We start from the raw sequence: 13,067 nt of genomic DNA on the forward strand, positions 1-13,067 counted from the left end.
GTAAATAATTACGAAAAATACAATAACAATTTTCATAGTCTGATTATTATAATTTTTTTACATTTTTACGATCAAGATTATACTTATTTTATTAACATAAAGAGGCGGTTAAATATCTCACTGTTATCCAGTTGGTGGCGGTATTGCATGTAATAGCTGGTTGTTCGTGCAGCAAATAACACTAGAGAAGAAGTGGACCGGAAATGTGCTCCGTTGCTGAGCCTGTCAACATGGAGGGCAACATTATTGAGGAGCCAACAACGCATCTGCAAATGGAATGCATAGTCAACCGCTGGCTAGTGGATTATTATTTTTTCTTGGCTATAGACGCCGTAAGGAATGACAAATATTCCGAATTTTGTGAGGTCAGAGACGTCTTGGAACGTGAGTAACGACTATGCATTCACTGAAAACTTTTACCGCCAATTTGCTAAATTACCTTTGCGCCACTATTGTTAATGGACCAGACGCAGCCTGTATGTCAATCCACTTACAATATATTTACAAATAAGGCTTGATAATGCTGTTTTGCCTAGCGTTTTGCCTAGCGTTTTGCAACCTTGTTAGCGCCAATCTGTGTGTGTGTGTGTGTGTGTGTGTGTGTGTGTGTGTGTGTGTGTGTGTGTGTGTGTGTGTGTGTGTGTGTGTGTGTGTGTGTGTGTGTGTGTGTGTCTCGCAGGTCTACTTCACCGTCCATTAGAGTGTACAAAAGCAATTCCGTCGAAGATTCGAGTTCTCCAGTTTCTCTCGAGGATAAATGACGGCGAGAAACTAGGTAATTATGGAAATTCCCTGACCAATGCCTAAAGTCGCACGTATTATCCGTAATATGGTGATCATTCACAATTGTTATTGGTATTTCAATAGAATTTGTTCCATAAAAGCTCTATTTTCTTGTACTAGATATGGTCTTCGAATCTGATGACTCTGTCTCTCCTCTGGAGTCGGCTGTAGAGGTGCTAAGAAACCTCAGTGATAAATGCCGTATTTCTCAGGAAGTCATTGAGAAAGTATGCACTTCCATCAAAGAGATGGTAAGTATGTGTGCAGGTTTGGGTTTTGTTACACCAATGAAGATAAACACGTTTATTTCTGATTATTTTCTAAACGATAGTGTAGTTATTTTGATGGTTTGGTTTCATGGTTTGCATACATGGCTTGTCTCTATTCTCAGTTGGTGGTGATTTGCCTGAAGAACGGAGAGTTTGAGAAGGCGAAGGAAATTCTCACAAAACATTTTTCCTGTGGGATGATGGGGAAGGTATTATATCTTTTTTTTATATATCTTCAGATGATTTTTAATACCTACTTGGGCAGCCCTATATTACAAATAAAACATGAGAAAGCTACGGTAATTATTAATTCATTGTTGAGCCTGCCAACTCCAATGATATTCAACCAACTATAATACTAAAAATAACTTAAGGCCAGACATTAAAGGAAGTTCAACGTTTTCATGTATTTCTCTTAACTTCCATATGTGGTCTGTCCTACAGAAAGCAATATTAATGGGGTTGGCCAATCAGAAGGTCAAAAGCCACGACATTCTAGAGCAGACCAACTTCAAGAAGTTCAAGGAGGACATGGTGAATTTTACCGTGCAACTCTTCCCCACGTCTGAGCCGTTCCTTTACAAGGTACGCCCCTCCAGGAACTAAGGATTAAAGGGTCCCTGTCTGACCGCAAGCCATGGAAATCTATCCTAATTAGGGCCCGACCGATATGGTTTTTTCAGGGCCGATACCGATACCGATATTTATGAAAATGGGAGGCCGATAACCGATATGTGCAACCGATAAATAGAAGAAAAAAATTCTCAAATAAATTAAAAATGGCACACACTGACTCGAACTTCCATTAAGTGTTTTTAATAGTAAACATTTTAAGTACAGGGAGCTGCCAGCAGCATTTGTAAAATAAAGCCGAACTTAACTTAGAATAACTTAACATAGAATAATAGCATAAGCAGTTGCAATCTAATACAGACATATTTAGAAAATAAATATTTGATACAAACTAAATCTATTTTCAGACATTGTAAAAAAACAAACATAATAATTGTACATATAAATTGTGAATAATTTATAGTATGTCTCTATATAAAAATAGTCAAAATCATATAGATAAGCCTGTATATTTCTGTAAATATACGGCACTAGTAGTTTACTTAAAGTAAAAAAAAAAAATGCAAACTACAGCACGTATAACCACCTCCTGATTCAAGAGTTTATTTTACGTCTAGTGGCTGTGCTGGGCTGCTTGTCTGCCTCTGGGTGGCGAGGTGAAACGAAAGCATTTAGGTATAATGTTTTCATGTCACAAATAAAGGCGAATTACAAAGAAGTATTTGGATCATTGTACCTAGCGCACATCAAATGCCAGCACTTTGAGATCACACCAGGCGTGATTAAATGGTCAAAGGGCCTGGGAACGCACAATAAAGAAACTAATAGACTGAACGTACAATGTGCCTTTAGGGCCTGAGTCGCGTAGCGTAGTGTTCATGAAGTTGTTTACCTAACACCAAGTTAGTTAGCGCAAGCCAAAATTAGCTACCAGAGATGCTGTCGTATCTCTGTAGCTACTTGCTGCTAGCTACTGCTAGCCTGTCTGTCTACCCGTAACAAGATGTTACACCAGTTTGAAACGCAGCGACTGACCAAAACTTAATTCTATTTAACTTAATTTGAGGGACATTGCGACCAATCACCGTTGGTTCTACCGTGCTGGGTAACTTGTTAGGGAACAAGGCTCTCACAAGAGCCGTAAATGGGAATGTATACAAGGCTCTGGCTGCAGATACTCGACCCTATATGCTGGCTCTTACTCAGGCAGGTTATAAAGTAGCTAACAGGCTATCAAGTAGCTAGCAGGCTCTAAATGGTTCGTCTCAGGAACAAACACAAACACGTTTTATTTGGTCTTCATTGACCATGGCTTTCAGTCCACCTTTCGTGTAGAACTACAGACACGTTCACGTTCCATGTGGGGTTTTAACAATAACTGTAGTAGGACTATACACCATGTTGAGACTGCTCTATGTACAACCTTTTCAGTGAGGAGTATTCGCTGTCATTCTGGTTGTCCTTGCGTGAGCTAAGGTTTGTGTCGTTATTACACAGATCAAATGGATCGGTTTCACAAATTAATAAACACCTTGTGGTGCCGTGCTTCTGCAACGTTGGTGTGTTTGTGACATATTGCAGGGGATATTGCTTCGTATATGCTTACCTCGAAGGAAATGTGTTTTCTCTGCTTTAAGTTGTATTCGCAGCACCGTCCTTAGCCCCACTTGGCCGTCTAGAAACCGCTCACGAGTCACAGGGAGCGTGAAGGCACCCCGCCCCCGCTTGCAGCCTTGCGTGTTGATTGGTTGTATTCCGTGTGCCAAACAAATCAGATGCTGTGACGGGCGGGGCAACTTGGCAAGGCTCATGAATTCCAAGTGGCAAGAGCGGAAGGCGCGTTCAGAACGAAACGGCTGCAAAATTGGTTGTGAAAACTTATCGGTGGGAATTTATGGAAAGTATGGCCGATACCGATATCCCCAAAATGTTAAATATCGGCCCGATATATCGGTGCGGCCGATAATCGGTCGGGCCCTAATCCTAATAGTAGTGCCATCACAAGTAAGCGTCCACCCAGATGTCTGTTGGATGGGAAAGTACCAGCCTACCAAGTTAACAGTCAACAAAAATTGTTAGACTGCTCTATCCACCATACATCCGGGTGGACATCATACATTCTAGGCTAATCAACATAAAAAACAAACGTGTTCAGTTTGTTGACACTAGTTTGTATCACCTGTTTGAATGGCAGGCTGCAAAGCAACTTGTGGAGAAGCGGCTGGTGGACCTAGGAGAGTCCAACCAGGGGGATTCTGCGTTGGAGGAGGAGGCCTACCTGGCAGACACCTCAAAGGACAACACAGCGGTCTGCCTGATCTCAGGGTAGGGCATTTTCTCTCAGCCTTTTCTATTAGTCCTGGGCTGCCTGCTTTAAACGGGCCGACCAGCCCTGTCTGCTGTTTATCCAAATGGTATCTCACTGGTATCTGGGGCAGGGGGTCACATCTTTGTTTTTGTGGAGCACTGTTTTTTATTCAGTAGCTTCAAAAAGCGAACCTACAATATCACAAGGTAGTTCTGTGCGGAGGAGCACGCCTCTCCGAAGTGTACTGACTGGGCCACGGAATTTAACTGTACTTGAGTACGGGTGGCATGCTCACACTAGCCAAACGATCTATACTTTAGGGGGCAAACATACTCGTGCACGATACAGATGGCCTTGTGTTAGTCGCCCTGAAGTTGTTAGTGGTTCAGCTGGGGCATCAAGTTTTCTGTAGCAGACAGCAACAGAGCAACAGAAGCGTAATGACAGTTGCTTGAGCACCAACAATTCAAATTGCTTGGTAACAAACTTATAGGGCTAGAGGGATGTTGTAGAGCACTTCATGCATCCTTCTGCTGACAAGCTTAGTGGAGATGCTGATTTCATTTTCCAACAGGACTTGGTACCTGCCCACACTGCCAAAATTACAAATGCCTGGTTTATTGAAAATTAGATTACTTTGCTTGATTGGCCAGCAAACCCGCCTGATCTGAACCCCATAGAAAATGTATGGGGTATTGTCAAGAGGAAGATGAGAGACCCGTGGCCCAACAATGCAGACGAGCTGAAGGCCGCTATCCAAGCAACCTGGGCTTCCATAACCCCTCAGCAGGGCCAAAGGCTGATTGACTCCATTCCGCTCTGCATTGATGCAGTAACTAATGCAAAAGGAGCCCCAACCAAGTACTGAGTGCATATAAAAGAACATGCTTTTGAGAAGGCCAACATTTTTGTGTAAAAAATAACCCCAGGGGCGCTGTTGCACATTTTCTGCAACATTCACGAATTTGAAGCGTAGACAGGCAGGAAGTCGTTCACTTGCGGAACATGCATGAGCTTAAAACTTAACGTTTGTATCGTAATCGATCACTCGGATTGGGGGTATTCGTCTTGTGACACCGGGCGCACGTTAAGTGGCTGGAGCGAATGATGGTTGACTGTTGATATGCCTCTGTGGTGGCATAACAAGTGCGCAACGAGCGCGCAGAGCCAACACTATTCCGCACCGAGTGACATGATACAGATATGAGGATGACAAATTAAAAGCAGGTTGCTGTCGGGCGCTTCTTCCCGCGGCACGCTGCGCTTGCACTTGGAACTACAAACTGCTGCCGCTTCAGTTGCCCAATACTGTCGGCTCTGCGCTCTCGTTGCACAGTGGGCAGCGGGCTTCAGATCGCACCAGCATCACACTAAACGTAGGTAAAGGGACCTCGGATCGCCCCAAATTGGGCTCCTTAACCCACTACAATTACCCTTACGCTGCATGTGAAACCAGCCAAGTTACTGCAATCACACACACTTCACATGCATACACAGGCATTAGTTGTTCATTGTTTATTTCATACTGAGCTAAAAAATCTAAAACGGTGTGCATTATAACATACATTAATAAAAGATAAGGCCCCCGCACCTTGATATTAAATGTGCTTAATAAATAAATGTTATTTTATTTGATTAGTGTTTTACAGATCGATACAATAGATAGGGCGTTTGGTAAGGTCCACCACCGTTGCTCCTCTCCTCATAAACAGCTACAGTCGGTGTTTAATGACGTTGATTTACCTTTGAGCATTTCTTATTATAGGCTACTGTGTAAAATGCTGTTTAGAATTGACGTTTGTATCAAGAAAGAAAGAACCACGAGTGACGCTCTTATTCCCGCTCTCCTTGCCTGACAGCGATCTAGTATCTAGGATCGATTGCTCTTCCTTGGGTCCCCGGATGTTAACACTGAATTTCATGCATTGAATTTTTTGCCGGTGACCTTGGCATGTGGAATTTAAGGACGTTGAATATATTTAAGTTTAATATTTTTACGTTGAATATTTGATTTTGCATTTTTTAACAAAATAAAATTTAAGGTTAAAATGATTTGTGCTTAATTTCAAGTTATATTCAGAGGCAAACAAATCCAGAGACGTTATTTCAATGCGTAAATATTCAGTGCTTAGAATTCAATGGCTTTTTATTTTTAAATTCTGTTGGCACAGATTTACTTCCATACTTTTCAACAATATTCAAATTCATTGAGATGCACCTTTATACCCAGAAATTGTGTCAGACGCTCCTCTTGAATCCCCTTTTTGTATTAAATTAAATCTACAAGTCTAATTCCTATTTTCTAGGGTAGTGGTTAGGGTCTACGATCAGCATAAAGTTTCTGGGTTCTCTATCTCCCTGTGGGCATCCTTGAGAAAGATGCCTAATCCCTACCTTCTCCTAAAATAGAAAATTCAACAAATCTTATAACTTTGACCCTGCCTTTCCTCTCTGTCATAGATTAGCCGCTCAAGACCAATTCATCGAGAAGTATAGACTGATGGCAGCGTACACAGCGTTATCGAAGAACTCAAATGAGACAAACTGGGAGCACGTCTCCCAGGACCACATCGAGGACCACCCTGGCAGCGACACAGTATTCTGCGATGCACAGTTGCGACCAGGGAGGATCTCCCGGGTGGACTCGGGCAGCCCCAGCGATGCCTGTGTGGTGGGCAAGCCGCCAGCGACTGAATCCCCGTCCCAGAGCCATTCCCCTTCATCACTGGGGCCGGGCGTCAGGCAGAGGCCCCGGCGCTTGTATAGTGTGGCCCAGCTGGTACAGGAGTCTGACAGCCAGGTCAGCACTCAGGAACTGGACGCAGAATTTGTCTCACCCAGAGTGGAGGTGGAGTCACGTGCAGCGGAAGGGTCTCTGCTAGAATCAACCCCTAAGAAGAGGCGGGTGACGTTGACTCCTAAATCGCCACAGGAGCTGCAGAGGTGAGTCCCCTGCCCATCCAGCACGTACCTACATCTGCTTCTAGAGGTATTGGTTTGTCATACATTTTTCTGTCCTGTTATTGCTATAATGAGTTTAATACATTTATTTTGAAATACTTAAACAATTAACAAACAAATGTATCAATCTAATGTACCGTAATCCAGATCAAAAGTGTTGCCTAATCCTAACGCTTACAACAATGGGACACTGAGAACTGAGGCCCAATCACCTGTATGGGTCCTGTGTGTCTAGCAGTGTGTACATGCCCAGTAGACGGGGCCATCGGCAGCAGCATTCCTCTATGTAGAGCCATTGTTTGTTCAACCTTTCTACACAATTTGGGTGTAGAAGTAGAGCTGGGTATTGCCAGGTACCTCACAATTCAAATCAATTTCATTCTTTATTCGATTAGATTTTGATTCGATATTGATCCAATTGCTTCGATATCGATTCAATAATACGTGCAGATGACAAAAATACCTAAATATTATTTAGAATTAGCCATTGCAAAATGAATTAACCATTTCATTGTGCTTTAACTAGCAAAAAGGGAATACACCATTGTATAGTATTGGTCCTGAGCTAAACTTGCCGCATAAAAGTAATAATCATAACATGGACAAATGTCAAAGGGCATGTACATTTAGGAATACTCGCTTCTAGATAAAAAAAGACTGAGTATGCTTTTTTTTCTGTTTTTTATGGAAATAATCTATTTCAGAAAAGTTCTGAATCGAGAACAATTAAATTGCAGTGCATTGATGAATCGATATTTTTAGCCAGCCCTAGAAGAAGGGTACCGGTTAACGAAGTACCATTTAAATCTGATGACTTGCATTTTTCAAAATGTTCTTTATGGTTTTAAATAGCTATTTATAGCTAAGTGCATGCTCTTGTGTACTCTCTTAACTAGGAGGAACGGCTCTGTGTTCCACCTTTTTAACTGAAACTTAGGACGGTCTTAACGAGGATGCAGGACTTTTAACACAATCCACTGACTTGCAGATGGGCGGCAGCATCATCGGAGGACAGCAACTCGGATATTTGCAGGTCCCCACCATCTACGTACGTCAACGTTCCTTCTCAAGTGTGTGGCTGGTTGGGTGACCTGCTATTGTTTGGATTAAACCTGAACATTTGTATTTAAAGTTATAATATTAAAGTCTATCTAAAACTTTAAATATGGGACTGCTAATCCTGGCAAGTCTTGAGCGGACCAATACTACCGCAGCCTTGGCTTCAGTTCCGTGTATGAAATGGATGTGGGCAGGCAGTGTATGGAGTCTAAAGTGTTGACATGGAAAACGTATCTCTTCCACAGCGAGTCCCGTGACGACAATGAAGAGGGTCATTTGGCTATCATAAACTCTTCCGGCCCAACACCTCAGAAGACTGCCAAGACAAAGGGGTTTGTAGGAATACAAGTATCATAGTAGCAATATCCCAGATTATTATTATTACAGATTTTCACTCAGTGATGCGCTACGTGAATCCATAGACCATTTAGCTATTGATGTGGATGTTGATTTTGCCATTTCAAGATGTATGATGGGTTGATTAACCTACCAGCAAAACCAGTGGATTCTGCAAACTGTTAGGCTGGTCGATCCATTATGCATCTGGCTTTGACAATACCAATTTAGGGTCGATTTTGAAATGGCATCAATGTCACACCTTGGGGTAAAATATTCCCTTTTTCAAAATAAATATTTTTTAATTTCTGGTGTTAGGGAGAGTATTTGCTGTCCATCAGTTATTTTAAATTTAGAGAAACTTTAATTATCTTGTGAAACGGGCACTATCTGTTGTAATACTCTGCACGAACATGGGAGAGACCATTTATTATGTGGCTGCAAGGTCGTTTTTGCAGTGTTCTCCCAAAAATTTGGAGGTTAAACTAGACGAGCAAGCCTTTCACCTTTTTTCTTAGTATCAACCACGGCTGCCATACTTGAAGTCTGATACCGATATTTCTGCAGAAGGCTGATATTGGCAGTTACTATCGACCGTCCCATCTATTGGTCGGGCTCTATCTAAATGCCTCATCAGTTTCAAATTTCGACATACATTAGCCATATCATTAAAGAGCTTGCAACTATGCTTTTGTGTTCAGAGTCCGTAAACACAAAATAACAAATAACTTGTTAGTAGTTTTGGCTACTAAGAATTGTAGCCAAAACTACTTTTTCTCCAAGGAAAAGAGGGATATCGGCTGATGTTCAGCCCGACTGGTCACGTACCACAAAGATCATGGCATAATAACAAAGCAAAAGTGCATTCTGGATTCATGAGGCTGCTGTCCAGGCGAAAATGTGTGTCCTTACTAAATTAAAGATTTCTCTCAATAGGAAAATTGCAGAAATCAAATATGCAGTCATTCAGAGACTGATACCCAATTTGTCATTTTGGAATTAAACTGATGTTACTTTTAGTTGAAGACATACTCAAGATTAATTAATGGCTCCCCTAGCGTCTCCCACCGCAGGTGCCGACAAAGCCATTTGAACGCACATTTAAGGAATTTAGCAGACGCCATTATCAAAAGCATATTTTTTGTTATATAAATGTATCAACATCTACAGCAAGTAGATGTACTGACTAGTTTGTGTCCCCTCAGAAAACTACTGGACAGTGCAAGGGAGTCAAAGGAAATATGGAGCGAAGAGGAGTCTCTGTTTATCTCAAAGAAAGGTAAACCTCTATTGTTTTAATGCGGCTTCAATAAAGGCCTATATACTTGTATATAAAAATACGGTGTTCACGTTGACCAAATGGTAGGTTAGCATACAAACAGCTGGTTTGCTGAGCCGAGCTGATGAAACTTCTCCTTTTTGGGGGGTGCACGTAACCCACAGCAGCGGTCTCTGTGGGCATTGCTGGTGACGGAGATACCCAGAAGAATATTTGAACCAGTCAAGTGGTTGTAGGAAGCCAGGGAATGCAACTTTTTGTGCCCTCCCAGTCCTCCTTGGCAACAAAAAATAGTCACGGATTGCTGTAGGAAAATACTTTATTCCTTGAATAAGTTATGGTTTATTGGATTGCCGAGTTGACTAAAACACTGCTGGAGTTGGGAACCATGTGTTCCTAGTATAGTCTTTATGGCATAAGCATTTCCGACTACACTGTCTGGGCCCAAATGATACATTTTGTTGACCCGGTCCAGTGAGAATGTCCCCTTACTGAACTTGTCTTTCTGTATAAAAAAAAAAAAAAAAACAGCGCCGAAAAACGACATGTATTCGGGGTCAAACAGCAAAAAGGTAAGAGGAGCTGTCCTGAATGGTATTCTTATCGAGTCTGTTCTTCACCATGTTTACCTTATTGAGGAGTATTCTGCATAACCTTAGACATACCTTTTAAGTATCATTACTTCCTCAGGGTAGTGGATTATACAGAGTTATTTTTACTGTAGTCAAGCTATATTTTTACATTAACTTCACTTTACAATTTAACTCGGCTCTAAACCCATGTCTTGTTTTCCAGTCCTGGTCGGAGGAGGAGAGCAACATTTTAAAAGAAGCAGTAGCCAGGTTTGGTGAGGGAAATTGGGCAAAGATCATGGGAAAATACAAGTTTGAAAACAGAACAAATGTCAACTTAAAGGACAGATGGAGAACTATGAAAAGGTTGAAGTTGGTGTGAACAGAAAAGCTCACTTTATGAATATAAGAAATTTGTTCCTGTTTTTAAATCGTTTGCGCTGCAGAAACAAGGATATTTAACCTAAGACAGTTCCGTTCTGAAGTCAAAATTGATTACTTTATTTTTTACAAAAGATGAGACTTAATTGAGGAAAGGTACAGAAGTGGCACTGGATGGAGAATGAGGGGGAAGTCATGTTAACGCAGGTCAAGAAGGAGTCAAATAGATTTTATGTCAATGTATCCTCGTTCCTGATAAACTCTCCCACGTCCGCTTGGTGGAACACCACGATAGACATGGGATCCATCCGCCGGCACTCCTGCGTCGTCTTGGCTGCCACACCAAAACCCTGGGGGGGGGGGGGGGGAAGGAAAGTACCATGTTGCCTTTATGATTAACAGACCAGCTGACTTGGCTGGATACTACTTTTTTCTGATACCAACATCTTGCATAAAACTACACGGTATGTGGAACCAAGTACAGTTGTCACTGAATCCAGTTTACATCCTCGAGCCTACAAACCAATTTAGGTAGTGAGCGCATCCAGGACCCGATCCAAGTACGTTTGACCAGTGACGACCACGATAATGCATCCCCACCTTACATTGTCCCCAGGCTTTCACATTTCATAACAATGTCTGGAACAGTAGGTGCCCAATTAGTTCTTTGCGAGTGAGGCAACACTTTGTTACATGGGTTGGACAGCTGGAGGAGGCGGGAGAATGCTTTGGAGGGAGACTTGTGTATCATTGTTTACTGTCAATTTCTTCATTAAAATACTTTCCATATTCTCCTTGTCATAGCTGTAATCCTAGTCATGTTCTTATTCTCACGTATACACAGCTCATAGGAATTATGTTGTGGGAGACAAGAAAAAGCAACTATTCATTAATGGTGTGATCGTTTGTGATACTTTGACTCCGGTTCAGAATTCAACCTGTGCAGGCTGGAGCTTTTCCATTTTTAAGTCATTTACATTTGGGGCATTTAGCAGACGCTTTTATCCAAAACGACTTACAATAAGTACATTTGTCATAAGAAGTGAAACAATATATTGCTGTAGGTACAGTAAAGATGTTCGTAGAGCCAAGTGCAAGTACTAACAACCGCTAGGCTAACCCATTCCCCGTGTACAGCAATGCTAGCAGCTACTGCAGATGTTAGACAATTAAGTACTTTGAATAAGTGCAATGTAGATTAAGTGCGTACATTAAGTGCCAGGATGTACAACATACAATGGTCCTGCAGGCTACTATTCAGTCTTGAGAAATTAGAACAAACAAGTGGTGTCCTCCCACGGTAGCCCAACTCACCAGGGGCACGTCTGCCATGGAGTAGACCACTACACCCTGGTACTGATTTGTGTTCTCCGTAATCCTTCCCAGTCCGGACTTCAACACATGGTTTCCATAGAGGAACGACTGCTCCGTTCCTGGTTTCACCCAGACCTTGAACTAAAAAGGTATTGTAATGTTTAGCAGGAAAAATGTATACTAATCTATAGGTTTGGGAACAGACCAAATATAAAGGGTATTTTGTGGTACAAAATGTGTCTACAAATACTTCTACCAAGTTGATATAAAATAACTTTAATGGTGTTTGGCAGGACAATTAAAATCAGTATAAAATATTTCTACCAAGTTGAAAGACAAATTTAACAAAAAAAATAGGCATTTCGCAATACAGAATTATGAATAAGCATAATTCTACCAAATTGAGGTAACCTGTAGTTCATACTAATTAATTCAATAAGGCATTCGAGTAAAATAAGCCAGTAACAATACTGCCACCAAGTTGAAGTTGGCCCTCTGAATCAATAACTTTCGTTTCACAAGGAGTCATGATTTAACCGTTTTAGCTTAGTGTTTAGAATATATAATACAATAGGTCAAATTGGCTGGCTACCTTTGCATATGGTGCGAGGAAATCCAAAGCTGTGATGTGCAGACGGAACTTTCCAGTCTTCGTGAATTTACCAAAGCAGGTTCCAACAGAGACAAGCTTGTCTCGGGCAACGTTTGTAGCCAATTTGAGGATTTTCTCACTGTTGGGGTTCAGATGAAATAACATTATGATTTGCTGCAACTTCAATTTTTCAACCAATGCGTGTAGCAGTAACAAGTGATTGCAAAGTAAATGTTTACCTCATGTAGTACACACGGTCGTTGTGTAGTCTGAAACAGTAAACCCCATCAGGCCGATCTACAAGGAGTTTGATGTTTTCACCAATGCTGTTGAAGAGAGGCATGCATTTAAACCACTGTTAGCGAATAAGTAACAAGGTAGTCTGTCTAATTGCATTCAAGTTTAAAGTAGCTATTGTGTCCCACTCACTATTTCGAAAGCTTTTCAAACATAGTTTTTGTCTCTTCATCCGTCAACGGCCTCATGATGATACTTGATTTGAATTGTGTTCTTCTAACGCGATCAGAACCCTTTGCATGTGCTAACCTAAACACGTGGGTCACACGGAAGTTGTACCATACACAATGCTGCGTTCAAATAACGTGGGATTCAAGTTACAACATTTCGGATGCTGTGAGTT

At 41.5% G+C, this 13,067-nt stretch overlaps 2 protein-coding genes across 2 annotated transcripts; one reads left to right on the top strand and one right to left on the bottom strand.

The window, feature by feature from the left end:
- The first annotated feature begins 109 nt into the window (after nt 1-109).
- terfa (telomeric repeat binding factor a) lies at nt 110-11,320 on the top strand. The gene is made up of 12 exons (XM_030377543.1): nt 110-384; nt 680-775; nt 904-1,034; nt 1,175-1,261; nt 1,497-1,637; nt 3,820-3,950; nt 6,394-6,876; nt 7,883-7,942; nt 8,199-8,285; nt 9,495-9,568; nt 10,100-10,140; nt 10,364-11,320. Exons 1-12 carry the CDS (start codon nt 204-206, stop codon nt 10,520-10,522), a joined length of 1,671 nt encoding a protein of 556 aa, XP_030233403.1. The 5' UTR covers nt 110-203; the 3' UTR covers nt 10,523-11,320.
- On the bottom strand, nt 9,870-13,016 carry nip7 (NIP7 nucleolar pre-rRNA processing protein). The gene is made up of 5 exons (XM_030377545.1): nt 12,857-13,016; nt 12,667-12,753; nt 12,428-12,566; nt 11,836-11,976; nt 9,870-10,871 (listed from the first exon to the last, which is right to left on the bottom strand). Exons 1-5 carry the CDS (start codon nt 12,910-12,912, stop codon nt 10,752-10,754), a joined length of 543 nt encoding a protein of 180 aa, XP_030233405.1. The 5' UTR covers nt 12,913-13,016; the 3' UTR covers nt 9,870-10,751.
- Nucleotides 13,017-13,067: the final 51 nt, after the last annotated feature.

This window comes from Gadus morhua, chromosome 14 (genome assembly GCF_902167405.1).
Source record: "Gadus morhua chromosome 14, gadMor3.0, whole genome shotgun sequence".
Classification (NCBI taxonomy): Eukaryota; Metazoa; Chordata; class Actinopteri; order Gadiformes; family Gadidae; genus Gadus; species Gadus morhua.